Below are 17,720 nucleotides of genomic sequence, written 5' to 3'. Positions count from 1 at the left end.
AGCTTGTGGGGTTTTTTTTGCAGGGGTTCTAGTAAAACATTCATACATTTTAACCACAGGCATTTTTTTTTCACACACCCCACCTTCCCCCCTCCCCTATATTTTCAGTCTTCCAACAGCTTGATATTTTATCTGAAACGCTTTAAAAAATGGATAAACTGTCCTCCACCAGAAAGAACAATAAACAAAGCTTTAGGCAAACTAATGCAGCCTGAAGATTCAAGTAAGCCAGAGATTGCAGTCCTCATGGTTTAATTATAGGCACCATAATAGATTCTTTTGCACACAGGCTTCCTCAAGGGCTTCCATAAAATATTTTATTCTCCCTCTAAAATAGAAATTACTATCTCTAACTTAAGAAAAAAAAATAGTAGAAATGGAAAATGCTTAAAACAGATTCTGAAAAGAACCACAAAGAGCACGTCTCAAACAAGCTGAGATTTTTGGCTCTGATCTGATTACACTGCATGAACCCCATAGGTGAAGATGTGTAAAAGTATTGTGATTTACTGAATTTCCCACAGCATTCATGTGACCAGCACCCCTGTTACTGGGAACTATAATAGTGAACTGCACTGGTGCATTGACTCCCACAGCAAAGCCTGGCAGTATAGTAAAGAAAACAACAGCTCAGTAAGGTTTTGTTATTGCATAAGGTGGTGTTTTTCTGTATTTACTGCAGAAATATGTGGAGCTGCACAGAAGGACCTACATCAAATACCAAAAAGGCTGAAAGGGAGAGAATGAACTTCCTTTTTGACCTCTTCAAAGACCAAGTAAAGGTTTGTCTTTCAACTCTCAAATAAATGAGTATGCCACTGCTGTTTATCCACACCAGCTGCTTCAAGAAAACAAAACACAATCAAAGCTGCTAACTTTCTTCTGTTAATCATCTGCTGCAAAAATACACTAAATAATTTTGTGTTCTAATTTTATGAAAAACTTCAGCTCATAGCCCTTTCTCATCATTTCAAATTCCTTTCCTTATGTACATCTATGGACCTGAGCAAGACACACCAGAGGACATCACAGCAACACTTTGCTATTAAACTGCCTATTTTTGTTTACTTATATAATTTTTTTTTTCAATTACATGCTTCCACAATTTGCTAAAATATTTATTTACACACTACATGTTGAATAAAATTCTCCAGATCAGCTAGGGAATCATGAAGAGAATCATTTGTGTCTTGGCTTCTGAGAAACTTTCGAAGGGTATCTAAAGCACTCAGAGCCTCATGTTTTGATGGTAAAGGCTGTTGAGCTCCTTGAAATCGATCACCTTCATCCTCATCTTCATCACCCACAAACATCCCAGCTTTATCTGATGTGCTTTCTTTGACATACATCCTTTCATTATTTGTGGGCATTTCACAAGTTGCCAAGCCATCATCTAGAGCTGCATATTCCTCCAAAGATAAACCTTCTGGGAACTCCACTCCAGCTGCCTGAGCATGTGCAATCAAATCGAAATCACCTTCATCCTCTCTGTGGTTTCCATTTTCATTGGCTTCCCATTTGAATCCTGTTTCATTGTAGCTTTTTACAACAGTCTCTGGTGTCACTGTCCTCCAGCACAGGTGCAACATCTCAATTGCATCAAGAAGAGTCAGCATAAACTCTTTATTACCTTCTACACAGTCAACAAATTTCTTGATAAGGCAGCGCCTGTATTTTACCTTCAGGCTTCTGACAGCTCCATGTTTTGTAGCTGTAAATGAAGAAGCACCTGGAGGAGAGAACACTAACTTGACAGACTTCAGGTTCTTCACTTCTGCGTGAGCAGGGAGAGAATCAACAAGAATAACCACTCGTCTCTGCTCTGCTTGAAATCTGTCATCAAGCTTATGCACCCACTGTTCAAACACTTCCAGAGTCATCCACGCCCTATCATTTGCTTCATAATCTACAGGGAGTGACTTCACATCTTTGAAGCAGCGTGGATTTTTGCTTTTTCCTATAACGAGCAAACGAAGCTTCTCAGAGCCATCCAAATTTGTACCCACCACTACAGTTATTCTCTCTTTGCTTAGTTTACCTACAGAACAAGTTTCCCCTTTAAAGGCAAATGTGTTGTGTGGTAACATCTGGTACAACAATCCAGTCTCCTGTATATAAAATATATTTTTTGGCTGATAATCATTTAAATAACAATGGAGAACGTTTTGGTACCAAAGAGCTGGAGCATCCACTGCAGTAGAAGCAGCTGCTTCTACAGGTGGTGGAGCTCTGAAAACCAAACCGTACCTTGACTTAAAACGATCGAGCCAACCATTACTGCATTTGAAATCACTGTGTCCCAGCTGCTGGGCAAAGTCATTAGCCTTGAGCCGCAACATCGGACCATTCACCGGCACGTTCAGGCACTGAGCAATCCTATACCACTTCATCAGTGCCTCCTCCAGGTCAGTATAAAAAGCAGTCCTTAGTCTTTTTCTTTTAGGATCAAATCGTAAAGATTCAAAAGCTTCCAGAACTTTTTCTTTATTCTTCATAATTGAAGACAAGGAGTTCTTCTTTATGCCATATTTGGCCGCGATGTCTGCCTTTTTCTTGCCGCTCTCCACAGCGCTTATGATGTCAATTTTTTCCTCAATAGATATGCTTTTTTTCCTCCTCACGATGGGCTGGGGCAAAGGACTCCCTGAAGCCTCTGCCATGGTACCGAGCTCGGTCTTCCAGGCGCGGACATCCGCTCCGGGGCAGTCCGGCTCCCGTTCTGCCGGTGGGTTCGGTTTTCAAGCCCGCGCTCTGACCTCAGCGGCATGGCACTTGGCAGAGGCAGGAGCAGCCTCCCGATTCCAGCCGGCACAGGCACGCCAGCGCCCCAAAGCTTCGCTCTGCCAACGCCTTGGCCGGGAGCGGGCTCCTCACCTCAGCCCGGGGCTGCCGCCAGCACCCCGCAGCAGGGCTGGGGGCGCCTGAGGAACCTGCTCCGCACCTCCAGGGATGGACACGGACGGTGCCACCGCAGTGACCGGTGTCCCCCCAGCCTCCCCCGACACACAGCGGCCTTCCCTCAGAGAAGCCGCCACGTCCCCAGGTCCTTCCAGCGGGGGGGGGCCCGAAGCCCCTCGCCACCGCCTCCCTGCCTCTGGGCACTTGTCAGTGTGCGTGTCTGTGTGTGTCCCTTCCCCCGAGCGGGGCCACCCTTCCAGAGGCCTCCGCAGGGCGGTAGTATGAAACCAGTGCCAGTAGAAGAGGAGGGTCGGGTCGGGTCGGATCGGATCGGATCGGGTTGGGCCGGGTCGGGCCGGCGTTATCGCTGGGGGGTGAGGAGCGGAGGCCTGAGCTCTGGTTGCTATGGCTACAGCTCGGAGGGCAGAGACCATAGACACGGGCTCCGCAGCCTAGAGAGGCCGCAGCCCTCCGCGCCACGGCGGCGAAGCAGCCGTCAGCCGCATTTCCGGCCAAGCGCTTCCGGCTCCTGCTGGTACCGGAGGAGGAAGAAAATAAAGCCGGAGAGGGGGCCCCGGCCGCTCCCTGCCCGGCTTCTTCCTTCCCCCTCTCCCTCCCTCCCTCCCTCCCTCCCTCCCTTCGCCCCATCCTCCCTCAGCACGACGCCTTCGGGGCCGAAGCGGCGCCGCCGGCAGGTGAGGGTGGAGTCGGGGTGAGGCCGAGCCGGGCCTTCGGGCCTCGGGTTGTGGTCGGGCCCGGTCCGGTCCGGTTCGGGGGTCGCTGTGGTGGAGCGGGGAGAGCCGCCCGTCCCGTTCCGTGCCGTCCTACGTGCCGCACCGGCCTCCGCATCCCTGGCTCCCCGTGGGCGCGGGCAGCGGGCGGCTGGGCCTGCCGGCTGCTTGGGGGGATCCTGCAGCCCCTCCTGGGGGGCACCGGGCGCTGCTCCCGCCCGCCTGGCCCTCCCTGCAGCCCCGGGTGCCGGCGGCTGGGCGGCTGCCTTCGCCGTAGAATTCGGGAGTGCGGTGCGGGTTGCGGGTCTGCCCGTTTTCTTGCCGGTGCTGCCGGCGGGGACCCCGCTCCGCGGGGTGGAGGGCACCCGGAGGGGGCGGGCAGGGCCTGAGCGAGGTGGAAGGTGGATTTTAGGGGAGAGGAAAGGAAAGGAAGGTGTTTGGTAGTGGAGGAAGGAAACTAGAGGCTGCATAAATTTCGTGCCCCTGGGACTTACTCCACACCCTGCCAATTACTGCTTCAAGTGTTCCAATTTGTCTTTTGCAGCTGGTTACTGTTCTTAAAACGTGGGAACACTGTGGGGTTGGGTGACAAGCAGGGGTTGCATCTGCATTGTTTACAAGCTCTGACACTTCTTGGAGTGCTGCTGGTACTGTCTCTCTGGTCTGTCATTTTTAACTGAACCCCACTCATAGCCTTGCATTTTCCATCCCCTGAACTGGATGTACCTTTGGTGTCTTAATGTGTGGTTGTTGTGCCTGGGGAACTGGTAACAAGGAGTTAGCCCTTGTGGTCATGACTTTGTTATCTAACTGTTGATTCTCTAGAAAAGACAGCAGAAGGATTCTTTTTCAGTGCAAAGGGTGCAATTTTATTTGTGCAACTTCAAAACTAAATGGTTGTCTGAATCATATGTATGTTTTAATGTTTGCACACACCTACAGTTAAAATGTAGGGAGTAAGTAACACAAAAGAACATTGGATTGGAAAACTGGGAACATGAGGCAGTGTCTTAATCACTTGCTTCTTTCTGTTCTGATGGAAGGTGAAACCTTAGTGGGAGCCCATACCTTACCTTGGAGATAAGCAGAGCATTACAGCACCCGGGGACAGGTTGACCCAGAGTTAGGGTGTGTGCAAGGTGGTGGCAGCCCTGTTCTCCATTCTCTGTCTCTGTTGTGTCTTGTAACTTTCAAGCATAACCAGATGTTGCAAGTGGAGATGCCAGAGAATTCAGGAGCAAAAAGAGGAAACTGGTGTGATTGCAGCAGAGAAGTGTTTAATGCAGTTCTTTAGATTCTTTTTAAAAAGCTTTTTGTAATGATCTTGCCAACAGTTGGTGACAGAACTCTTTGTGAGAAACTGACATTAAGAAAACATGCACTAGATCCCTATTTTCCACCTGCATTTTCTGCAGCAGTAAAAAAACTTTTATCTATGCAGTGGAGTAATTAGACAGCAATAAAAGGGTATAATAAACTTTAATTGGCCAGAGGATATCTTGCTTTTAATTTATTGGTTATTAATTTAAGAGAAAAATTTAAGTGACGGAGCCACTGCGTTTTGTTTAGAAAAGCAGCTGTTAACTGCTGAGAATCCCACAGCTCTCATTTTTGAGGTAGTAAGTAATTTGCTTAAGGAGGTTATTCTTAACATAGTTATATTACTTATGCAAAATGAATTTATAGTTTATTACATTTAATTCTTATTGTATGAGTAAACAAATATGAACTTGCCTTTTTTCTTATTAAAAGGTCCAGAAGTGTGCTCTTATAACCACTAATTATAATTCGTTAAATGTCTCTAGATTTTTCATCCTTGAGGAAGCTTAGTATATTTTTTTATAGGTTGTGGCTTAGCTTTGCTTTGCCTTTCATTTTGCCAGTTGAAGAAATCATATATTAATCTCCAGGATTTAAAAATTGTATGCTTTGATTTATGGTGAGCATAATTTAAAATGACTGATGCTGTAATCTGATAAGCATTTAAGTTGGCTTGGCCACGGGGGAAAGATTCTCAGTCTATTCCATCTCCTCTGTACTACTCTGGTACAGTATTTTTGTGAATTTACAGAATTGGTCTAGTGGGAAAAGAAATTATAATCCAGATGAGTGATATGGGCAGGATTTCAGGCTTAAAATGATGTCGGAATATGGATCAGGCATGTTTTTTTCAAATTTGTATTAATTTACTTCACTCAGTGTAATTGCAGTTGGTGGTAATGAACATCCTGGTGCATTTAACAGTCACCTTGCATGTTCTGAAGTTGTGGCTGACTTAGCAAAAGAATAATTGATAATGCAGAATTCAGGCTGTACTGGAAATGAGCAAGCTCTTACAAGGACTCTTTCCCTGACACCTGCAAGAGGAAATCGGGAAGAGATGCAAAGGTCTGTATGCATATCTGTAACAGAATATTAATTATCAGTAACGTGTATCTACTTGCCAGTTTTGGCAACATTTCACACGATTGTCTTCTGGATCTTTAAAAAAATGTATAAAGTTTTCATTCTTGCATCCAGCATTTGAAACTTTCATCCCCATGTTTTCATGCTACAGGAGCAGTCATCAGGGAGTGCTGTAGTTAACCTATAATGTACAGATAAACTTTTTACAAAAGTCACCTTTACAACATGAAGAAGGGGAAACTGTCAATTAAAGTTGGTCAGAGTGATCTGGCAGAGCTGTGTTGGAAGTGTTGATACTGCTTGCAGGAAGAGAACACTGTTCAAAAAATGGGGTAGGTTGGAACACAGGGTGATTTATTTTAGATTTTTAAAAATTATTTGTCTTTATGCAGGGTCTTCTGCATGGGTTTGTGAGATGGTTCTACCCTCTAGATTAGGTTATTATGAGTTCTTAAGGCTATAAAGAAAATATTTTTGGTACTACTTATAGCATTTAATAGTTTTATTTTTAGAAAGTTACCATGGTATATAAGTTTATATGTGAGGTACCAACATAACTCCAGGATCAGTTATGTGGAAAAACTGAGGTACAGGTTGTCCTAACCAAGGCTGCACTACAAGATGAGTCTAGCTTCTTGTCTAACTGTCAGAGGAAAAAAAAAATCACACTTTTATAGTCCATAATGGAAATTTTTTATCTATTCAGAAAACAGGCTGTTAAGCACGGAGGGCTTTTTAAACAACAAGTAATGTTTAGGCAGGACTGGGTCAGAAAGCAGCAACTCTGCTGTGTGGGCTTTCATATTCAAAAGAACTCTAGAACATTCAGAAAGATATGTGAAGAAGCAATACTTAATTTCTTTGAAAGAAATTAGTATGGGTTGGACAAAAATCCAGCCTCATTCAGTGATAGCCTTGAATTAATTGCTTTTCTAGAGAAAATACCTTATTTTATGCCTTTGGTTTTCCAAAGTAAAGCAGTATGTTATCCAGTGTAATGTGATCGAGGTGGTTCAGTTTCTCAGCTGTTTGTGTCCTTATTTAATTTCTCTTGTCATGCAAGCTGCTTACCTTATTAATAATTAGCTTTAATCAGAATGCTTTATAACTTGGTAAATTGAAATAAAATGTAAATGGTGAGCTCTGTAATTTTTCTTGATCTGGTATGTGGCTGAATGTGTATAACATGGTGCAGGACTTAATGAACTGAAGTCGTATGTTACCATACTCAATACTGACCTGCTGTTTAACTTTTAATGATCGGTTGTCTTCTCTCAAGCAGCTGAGTTTCTGTAGTGTCACCTGTAGTTACCAGCTGTTTGAAATAAAATTTAGATACTACTTTAAGCTATATTAAGTATATAATTTATCTTTCATGGTAGTTGATTTCTTGCATGTGTGCTCTGTGTTAGGGGCTTTCTTTGCCTCTATAGGTGAGATTTTTTTGAGCAGAAAATTAAAGGGAATGTTTTTCTACTTAGGCATTAATAGACTGAACAGCTTAGTAGGTTACAGTTGTTTAGCATCAATATAAACTTGTTTGGATAAATCTAAATTCTTACAACTGTGATCTTTGCAGTTCTAGGATACCAGCAGTGTATTGCTGCAGAAGACAGTAAGCTGAAAAACCTTGTTTAACTTTACAGGTTTTATGTTGCAAGCTTAACTTAGTGCAGGAAAGGTTACTTTGGCAATGGGATTTTGTGCTAGACCATATTCTTGGTTAGATTTTGGAGAGCTAAAGGCATAATCAGCATCAAAAGAGAGGTTTGTCTTTGCTTTAGCAAAACTTGCAAAAGAAATACTTTCTGAAAGTCTATTTTGGTTTCTGTAAGGTGCAGCGTTGAGCTTCTTTCACATAAATTAATGCATGCCAAACCTATTTTATTTCCAGGTATGTCAGAACACAGCAACGAATCCACAACACTTGATGAGTCTCATCCAGCTGCAGAAGAGGTATAGTCTGACTCTGAGGTGATTGGGTGATAGTTATATTAGTATGAAATCAACCAATCCCAGCAACAGTTTCAGACTGCCAAAAATTATGATATATGTAGCACAGTGAGGTTAGTATGGAGGTATGAGTTCATGCACATTATCTAGAATGGGTGGATTTGGTTTTGAGACACTATTAAGAGTAAACTTAATTCGTAAAAAAGGATTACTTTAACCAGCAGTCTTCTGCTGTAACAAAGGATTACTTTAACCAGTAGTCTTCTGCTATGCTTCTATATTTGTTTTGTAAGCTGAATAGATTTGGGCAGGCTACAGCCTGAAATGTGAAATTGTGATTTGGTGGTTCGGTTTTCTTTCAGATGAGTAAGCTTACAAGGATTGTGTGAGGCTGCAGGAACATGCATGCAAAAGTAAAGAGAAATAGCCACTGGTTTGGGCAGTACTCGACTGTTTAAGTCTTTTGAAGTACTGCAATGCTGAAGTAAGCTGTGGCTGAGAGCAGTCCTTCATTCCTGGTAGTGTTACATTGTGTTATTACCACCTTGGTTCTGGAGGTGCAAGTGTTGGAGCTGTGTGATGAACTGTTTTAAACAACCATTTGAGTGTAAAAAATTACACATCCTCTTTGGCATAGGTCACCTTCTTTTAACCTGCAGGGTTGCAGTAATCTTGTTTGCTTTACAAATACATTGTTCTGTCCCAGGGAAGAGGTGGGTGAAAGGGGGAAGAGTTATGAGGAAAGGACCAAGAGAAAAAAAATGAAAGGAGGAGGAGCAGGGACTTGCTCTTGGTAGTAGTGCTAGCTTGGACTCTTGAACAAAATGCTGCAGGTGGTGATTTCTTGAGCTGAGCCAAATGATTGTATTTTCCCACTTCCCCTATTCAGCTACTTACTTCAGCTGCTCACTTCATGTCTTTGGTGCTTGTCTGACCTCATTGGGAACTGATTCAGCTTCTTAAAGTGGAATATTAACCTGGTGAAAAGGTTTGTTGTTAGGGCAGTGAGTTAAGTGTTGTTCATGGCAGGCATGAGTTGTGGTTGGAAGGTGGGACCCTGTGAGGTTCCAAGTAGGGCCTGGAAAAGGGGAGTAGTGAAATGTCCTCCTTTCAGCAATGGAAGGTGATGTTTTAGTTCAGACATAATATGAAACTGAAGTTGGCAAGAATTTTTTTTGTTGTTCTCTAAAGCTTTTATGTGTGTTTGAGTAAAGTAGAAACTCCTAAAAAAGCCTTCTAGACTTTTTTTACTTCATGACTTGTCTGGAAAAACTAATTATTTTTTTGGTTTCTAGTACATGTATTTATTAGAGATATGTATGCATATCTGTGAGCATTTATATTTCTGAAGAAGTGTAGATTTCATATACATATGTATATTTCATATACATATAAACATACATCAATGTATAATACATATATCAGTGTATAAACATTAGTATGTTTATACATGTATAATACATGTATCAGTGTATAAACATAGACATATATCAGTGTATAATACTAGTAACATTATTTGAGATTCTTGATGAAAAGCACCATATATTTGTTTTGCCTTAAACTTAATTTGGAGATGCAGTTATGTTTTTTATTCTTGCCAAATGAAGTGTATCCCCTGACAGTACAGGACTTCCCCTTGACACTGTTTTCTGACAGCTTGCAGGAAGATCAAACCCAGTAGCAAATGTTAATGTTTTGGTCTTGTGCAGACAGCTGTGACAGGCTGAGCATTTTGAGAAGTACCTCACTTCATTGTGTCAAGTAAAAGTGTAGTCTGTAGCAGTCTTGGAATTTGAGCAAATGTGAAGTTTGGAGCAAGCTTAAGAAGTTTGAGCTATTGGACAGATGTCCTAAATTAAAATCTAGTAAGGCAGGTAATTAGGAACATTTGATCTAATGGTACTGGATAGCAACTCCCTGTGAGAAGCAGGAGCTGGATTCTGTGATTCTTATGGGCCCCTTTCAACTCAAGGATATTCTATATTTTATAAAATGAAACAAATTACATAGGCATTTTGGTGTGCTTCAGTATCTTCCTTTACTTAATGGCTGTGAGTTTTGAGGTTGTTCTGTTTTATGAAGAATTACCAAAAAAAGCTCTTGTGTGTTGTAGTTGCTGTGAAGACCAAACCAGTATGGAGAATTTGGTGTGCTAGGCTAGTGTGAATGTATGGCATGCAAGGTACTCTTGCCAAGTGCTGAGAGAAGGCACTTACTGCATCCTAAGTGAGAGGGACTGATGGGGTAAGTTAGTGTGTTATAAAGTAATTTTTTCCTGAATTTGTAGCACACTGACCATTTTTTAAATTATTTGAAATCTGTTCTCTGTGTGTTTAGAATTTTTTCAAAAGCAGTGCCTAAATGTTTGGCCTCTCATGTTAGGGGGTTGTTTTGGAAAGTGTTATGTTTGAAAGAATAGCTTTCAGATCATTTTTGCTAAGGTAGTTGTAGGGAAAGTCTTGATTCTCCAAAGGGAAAAACGTGTGGTTGGAGAAGCTGCTGGTAACTCAGCCTGAGACTGGGCCTCTACCTGAGCCCCTTTGACTGAAAAGAGCTGATTCAGCTTGATGATTTAGGAGCTTTAAGGGAATAAAGTGCCTATTCTCAAGGACACTCTGATGGTGTACCTTGCCAGTCTTGCACAGGTGCATGGACAGGCTTGAAGACTTCAGGAAACTTATGTGAGTAACTGAATAAACACTTCTGTGGTTTTGTGTTGAATTTTCTCACTGTTTACACTTGAGTTGACTAGTGAATGTCATGTTGACTACTGTCTTGCAAGGTTAGGGGAAGCTTTTAGAGCAAGAATTTTCAGGCTGTTTGCATTTTGGAAAGTGTTAGGGTGCCATTCCTTGTGAATGATGTACATTCCTTCTGGGAATGTCACTTCTAGGTTATATCTTTAGGTCGTTCTTAAAACCACTGGCTTCGCTGCTGCTGCTGCTGTTGTTCATAGCACAGCTACAGTTTGAAACTTCGCTTTAATTTCTGGACTGCATTGGTGCTTTTAAATTCTTGTTTCTGCATTTCACTTCAGATGTACTGACCTTGACTGAATGAGAATTGCATACCTTAGCCAGAAGGTGGCACTATGTAATGACAAAAATAAGAATGTAGTTAAACTATTTTAAAGTTTGGAATAATTACTTTGATTTTTATAACACATGATTAAACTCATTGCACTTCTCTAATACTTCTTGGTTATCGTTAGCTAGTACATTTTTATTTTTTTTTACCTAAGATCACCTTTTCCATTACTTGAGATTCATAAAGTACTTTAAGGAGAAGTGCACAGGAACTCTTTGTCTGGCTCCATATGTCTCGTTTGTGTGTCATACTCTCCCACCCCATATCAGTGGCTTAAATTTTAGTGTTTTCTTTTTCTTGGATCTTAAAGCTTTAAATTAGCTCTGTCTGAGCTGTGCTAACATAATAATGTGATTTGAGTATGTGATTAAACGACTGTATACAGACATAGTATAATAGAATAAAACCAATAGGAGTTTGAAATAATAAAATCAACTGTTTGATTTTGATAATAAAATCATACATAAAATATTTTCATATAGATCACTCATTTGAAATTTAAGACCAAGGCTAACCTGTTCCTTCTTACATTCTAGGAAGGTGCAATGGCTCAAGAGTCGCCCAAAAATTCAGCAGCAGAAATTCCTGTGACTAGTAATGGACAGCTGGAAGATTCTCTGGAGCACAGCTTTAACAGGGTAAGAATTTTCTTTGCTGTCTAAGCAGACACCATGATCAGCAGAGCTGAAGTTACAGTGCAATGCAAAGCAGACTTCACTTGACATGGTTTTCCAGAACTTTAATGGAAAACCTTTGAAGTTTGTGAATTATTATTAAAGTTAACATAACATAATGTGGTAGTGCATGACCTCTTTTTGTATGAAAGGCAAGTTAGTAGTGGCAAATATTTCTGAACATGAAATAAAGTCAAGAATTGGGTACTGTATAATGCACAGTCAAGTGTGTATGCTTCTGCACTCTTGCCTGGTCCTTGAGGATACTAATTTTTAAGTTGACAATTTTATTAATGAAACATTAAACCAAGCATTTTTAAAATATGAGGCTTGACAGATGCTGTGAATTTAGACTACCAGATCCTGTATTTTTTATGAAGAAGTGTCAAGTTGTTCAAGGCAAGCTACTTCTAAGGGGCATTAAGTTTGGAGGCAACATGGCTAGAAGTAAATCTAGTCACATTCTGATTTGGAGTTGTAAACAGGAGAGAAGTAACTTTGCTTGTGTTGAAACTGAAGAATCAGTGTGTTGCTGTATGCTATATAGATGAGATGTATCAGAATCTATCTTGTATGTCAAAAAACAGTCATACTTCCATAATTAAATCTGAAGTTTTGGGTTCTTCCCCTAAACCTTGTTATCGTCCTTTCTTCTTTTGCTTGGCTGCCCAGCAGAGGGTACTGTGGTTTAGTTTATGGGACTTAGCTGGCTTTCTTGATATTCATTTTACTTTTCAGTTGGAAATATGAATTATCCTCTTTTATTTGGTATCTATGGAGACTTAGATTTTCATGGAAATCTCTAAATTTTAACAATCCCATGCTGACTTGAAGTTCAGGATTATTTCTTAAGGAAATACTGAGCAGAACTTCCAGCATTTTAATTCTGTCCTACTAAAATGCTGATTAAAAGGAGGAGCCTTTATAAGTTTTAAAAAACAGTATATTAACACTCTGAGTGTTGGTAAAATAGTCATCTGCCTAATTTTTTCTTCTGGCTTAATCTTTATTGGAAAAATGCTTCAAAGCTGATAAATAATGCTTAAACTTGACTGAGAAAATGAAGCAGACACTGAGCATTATAATATCTTTGTATGAAAGGTATATTTGTAGTGCCAATTGTTTCCTAAATGTTAAATAGTAATAAAGTATTGGATGCTTTGTAACGCCCAGTCAAGTGTATGCATTTCTAATTGTTGACCATAGGTTTGGGGAATCCTGTTTGTTTATTTATTTATTAAATCCAGCAACTTTATTCACAAAACAGGAAAACAAATATTTAAATATATATTTAAAGTATCTTTTAGACATGTATTTATTATATTATCATTATTAAAATGGTATTAAATATGTTAAAAAGTGTTTTTAAAGTATATTAAAAATAAAATGCATTCCTAAAACAATACTGGATACCATTTGACTGATTGCAGGGTAGCTGGGTAGTGAATGCAGCTGTAAAAAAATATAAAACTTAATGATATGGATGTGCATCCATATCACAGGTTTTATTTAAAAATACTATAGTTATTACTGGACAATTCTTCTGCTGAATTGCCAATGATTTTTTTTAATAAATAGGACTACAATGAGGGAAGGTTTCTGTTTCTTCAGATTTGTCATTCAAGTAAGATCTGTTAGTAATATAATGTAAAAATTAATATGTTTAATAAAATAAATTTAAAACTAAATCTTTGCGAATAAATACCTATGGTTTTAGGGGAGAGGGGGAGTCAACAAAATACACCTTGAAGTGGCAATGAAGTTGGGTTCATGTGGAAGTACAGAAACATTTACTGGTTTTACACCTTATGACCTTGCTTCTGCTGTAACTTGGCTGCTGTTTAAGTTATCTTTTCCATATGTAATAACAGCTTCTTCAGTAGTGCTTCCAATACTTATTTATTAGTTACAGTAAGTGGAGCTCACACTGTTGCTGATTGGGTCACAGCCCTTGTTCAGTCTAAATAGAATCACCATTTCCTATGGAAAGTTGAAATGTTAAGGTATGTTTTTTCTATGGCCACATAAAACAGATGAGAGGCTTTTTACTGGCATGTTACTTGTTTTGCTGGCTTGGAGCTAACTATATTTTGAAACTTCCACAAAAATCAGTCAAATATTTGGTTGAGTTGCAGAAAATTTATGCTATGCAAGCATAATTGCATTTGCTGCTATAATTATTTTCACAGTGGTTATTCTGAGATCAATGAAGTGCACTTCAAATATTTTTTGAACCCTCTTCTACAAGTTAACACCTGCATGTGTGACCTAAACTCAGAATATGTGATAATTGAGGCTTCTTAAAAGCAAAACAAAGAAAATAAACTTCTTGGAATTAACATCTAGGTCTGTTTACTAATCTGTTAGTCCCAAATTCTGATATTTAGTTTCTATTCATCTTGCTCTGTGTTTGTTATTTTTAAAGCTTAATGCTATGCTGTCTCTTTTTTTTCTTGCCAGGTGATTTTCTTGGTTTAACCTAAAGCAATATGCATTACACCACAAAATTTCTGTGCCAAGTTTTCAGGGGTCTTTTTTTCCTATCAACTTATGGAAAGGCCAAGCCAAGTACTGATTTTTAGGACGTTGCTGCAGAAAGGGACAAGAAACCATTACCATTTTAAGTTGTGCTGTTACCACAGCGCTCAGAATGTGACTACAGTAGAGCTGAGAGAACTCAGACTTCAATAATACTTATTTCAAATACACCCTCTTGGGGAGCTGGAGGACAAGGTTTCTTTAGTTTATTGTTTTCTTATTGTTACAATCAGGGAGCTGTTCATTTACACATTGTACAATTCAGATGTAGACTATAAAACATAATTTATCCTGTATTTTTTAATTGGTCTTCTACAACTGTTTTCTAACAAAATACTTGAGCAGCTTTGCATTTTTTTAGATAGACTAAAAAAGATAGACTGAGAAAACCCTTTTTTCCAGGGTTCTTTAATTACAAAACTAAACTTTCCTCTAGGCTCTGGTTCTGTTTAGCACTCCCATCAGACATCCATAAGCTGTTCAGGCGTGAAAATGCGTTTGGTGGAAAATAAATGTGCAGTATTTGTGTGTACTCAAGCATGAGAAGTATTTAATTTTGCAAGGTAATGCAGTGCAAATATATTTACCTGGAAATTCCAAGTAGGGTTGCTCCTTCTTTGAAGAAAAATGCCATTAGTTGTACAGAACACCAGACAGCATAGATTGCCATAATGTCATTTCAGAAGGAAGCATGTTAGTTCCAATCTTGTGGGACTGTGATATAGCACTACTTGATGAATCTTCTTGGTTCCTTATGTTTAAGAAAAGAGAATCAAAAGCATATTTATAAGGTAACTTAGGGAAGTGCTTGCCTAACTGTGAAGTCTCTTTCAGAAATAAGCTGCTGCATTCTAATTCTGTCTTGCTTGTAGCAATAAGAAATGCCTGTGGAATTCTGACAAGTTTTGTCCTGCCTGTATGACGGATGGAAACTTTTTTAAAGAAAAAGCCTGTAGCTTCAGTTGTCATTGGATGAAATGTCAGATGTCCTTTCATTACCAAAAAGATTCACTCAGTGCTTCTCTGCTCTCTAGGCTTTGTTGGAACTCATTAAAGTTTTAGAAACTCGGTGTATAAAAATATTTGCTGCTGTTTGTTAATATTTCTTAACAACAGATATTTCCTTTCCTAACCAAACATGCCTGTCTTTCTATTTTGTACAAGAAAACTCATACAAAGTCTTGCTGGTATATATTCTTGACTAGTTTATTTTACTTATCTCTAACTTCTACAACATCTTTCTTCCCATGCTTTTTTTAAATTATGTGATTAGAATAATAATTTTTAATGTTGTTGAGGGGAGTGAGAGCTGAGGACTGTGGGAAGGAATGAGGAAGTGTATTCCTCATTCAGTAACATTCCATGTAGTGTGAAGGCTGTATAGGAATAAATTAAATTAATCAAAAAACTGGTCTACCTATGAAGGTATCCAGTCAGCTTTTAAGCTATTTTTTATGTTTAAACTTTTGCACAAATTCCATATGAAGTTATCAGTCTAAGCTTCTGAAACTGTTCTTACAATTATTTCATTTTCAGTATAGATTCTCTTCTCTGGGGTCTTTCTGTATTGTTATGAGGACAGAGCTGTTAGTGAACATATATGTAGTACCAGAATAAACTTCAGGCTGCAAAAGATAAACTAACTTTGTGAGTCTTCAATTTATTTTACTAGAATTATGAAATAAGCTTTGGGATCTGGTGTATCTGAGTGCATGTATTCAGTGATTTTATTGCTAGGCTACAAAAATAAGATAAATAAGGTAATTTTTTTTCTGTCTTTTGTCTTCTGAAAGAAAATGCCAACCTTGTCACTCACATGCTACATAAAACATCTCAATTTGTCTCTAAGGTTTTTCTGTGTTGACTGGCATAGTTAGATTTTTCTTTGGACAATAGTATTCTAATGAATGCAGACTCATTTAAAATACATTTCTGTGTCCATTCTAGAAAACTGGTTTTAGGATAGGAAATAAAAAGGACCAATCTTCCTTTTTGTTCTCATGTGATCTGCTTCATAGTCTTAAAGACCAAAAATAGGTCTTTAAGGTAAATAGGTAAATGATGAGAGGGGAAGGGAAACTAATTTAAAACTGGATTGTGGTATGACATGAGGTAAGTCACAGGGATGTAATAGAAGAAAGGGCCCTCTCACTTAAGAGCATTGAAGAGTAGAAGAAACGTGTCAATTAGAAGAAATGTTTTCTACTTCAGCATAGAATAAAGCCTTCAGCTCTCTTTCCATTTGTTTTTATTCTTGAATTTTGAGAGGTGGTAGGGTAAAGAGAAGAAAATATAGTATATACAAGGAGCCCAGTAGCACACAAATTAAGGTAAGAAGTTGAAGTTCATAGCCAGTTATCTTACTGGGTACATGTTCTGTGAATCTACATAACATTTTGTTTCATGGTAGTTGTAATCTTTAAAACTTTAAACTGTGAACTTTACAATAAGATGTGTTGGAAGTTTTTCCTAAAGGTAGCAAGTGGTTTTATTTAAAATGTCATCCATCATTATAAAATAAAGGAGCATATGGTTGTTCTCAGCTTAGTTGCTCTACTTTCAATGGACTCCATGAGCTAGCTAGTGATGCCGGGTACTACCTTTTTTCAAGGTAGTAGAGGCAAGTAAAACAATATTTCTTAAACTTATTTTTGGTACTAAGCTTAGCTTAGTGATGCACTCATAATGAACTAATATCTAAGAAAATAATACGATGTTTTTTGCTTATGGCCTTCTTGTTTCTACTAAGCTTTGGCTAAGTGGGCTTTGGCTAAATCTTAACTAAGCAAGTGTCTACCTAAGATAAAATTCTAGTAAATTTCTGCTAAGCTGCTTTCTGCTGGTGAAGAAGCTACAGTTCTGTATTCTTTCCCTTCTTCATTCTAGATTAAGGAGAGTATGTATAGGAAGTATCTTTTTGGGAAGAGTCTTGTACTTCAGCCAACATTCCTTCTTAAACATGCATTCTGAGCAGCTTAGTGTTTACTGTCTCAACAGGACTGATATGTCAAAAATTCCTATGGGTTCATCTTGATCATCAGGATAATAAACTGATGAATATCCCTGTTAGGGTCATGCAAGTAAGGCTAACCTTACTAAAATAGTGTAGTTATTTGAACTAATTAAAATGTGATTTTAACAGGGTTAAAGTGGTTTAAGTGCTGTAGACGAAGTAGGTTTGCCCTGACTTGACTGGGCCAAATTAAGCTAATGCAGCTGTTCTGTGTACCTGTATTTCATGCTTTTGCTTCTTTGAGCCTTTTGCATGCTAAGTGGCTGAGAATGGGATGGGTAATTCAACCTTCTAAATTTTGGAGAATCTTTTGAGTGGTAGGGGTTTTATACCTGTAGCTGTGGCTCTCATTGAAGTTACAATAATAAAATACTTCTGCTAAATGGTAATTGCATAAACATGCAATGGTTTTCAGCCTTA

At 39.2% G+C, this 17,720-nt stretch overlaps 2 protein-coding genes across 6 annotated transcripts in view; one reads left to right on the top strand and one right to left on the bottom strand.

The window, feature by feature from the left end:
• Positions 1-1,118: 1,118 nt before the first annotated feature.
• TIGD4 (tigger transposable element derived 4) lies at positions 1,119-2,915 on the bottom strand. Its single transcript, XM_008493862.2, has one exon. The coding sequence runs from the start codon at positions 2,658-2,660 to the stop codon at positions 1,119-1,121; it is 1,542 nt and encodes a 513-aa protein (XP_008492084.2). The 5' UTR covers positions 2,661-2,915.
• Positions 2,916-3,408: 493 nt separating this feature from the next.
• Positions 3,409-17,720, top strand: part of ARFIP1 (ADP ribosylation factor interacting protein 1) — a 43,120-nt gene continuing 28,808 nt past the window's right edge. Inside the window, exons 1-4 of one of the 5 annotated variants that reach the window (XM_030449890.1) lie at positions 3,409-3,593; positions 6,187-6,367; positions 7,930-7,991; positions 11,612-11,713. In XM_030449890.1, the coding sequence (XP_030305750.1) occupies positions 7,932-7,991; positions 11,612-11,713 (162 nt within the window). In that variant the 5' untranslated portion in view covers positions 3,409-3,593; positions 6,187-6,367; positions 7,930-7,931. Of the gene's footprint in view, positions 3,594-6,186; positions 6,368-7,926; positions 8,010-11,611; positions 11,714-17,720 lie in introns of those variants that run through there. The other 4 variants (XM_030449889.1, XM_030449893.1, XM_030449891.1 and 1 more) reach the window with 4 other exon arrangements.

The sequence above is a fragment of the Calypte anna genome, chromosome 4A, assembly GCF_003957555.1.
Source record: "Calypte anna isolate BGI_N300 chromosome 4A, bCalAnn1_v1.p, whole genome shotgun sequence".
NCBI classification, from domain to species: Eukaryota; Metazoa; Chordata; class Aves; order Apodiformes; family Trochilidae; genus Calypte; species Calypte anna.
Note: the sequence above shows the minus strand (reverse complement) of the source record. Positions and strands in the feature narration are given on the sequence as shown.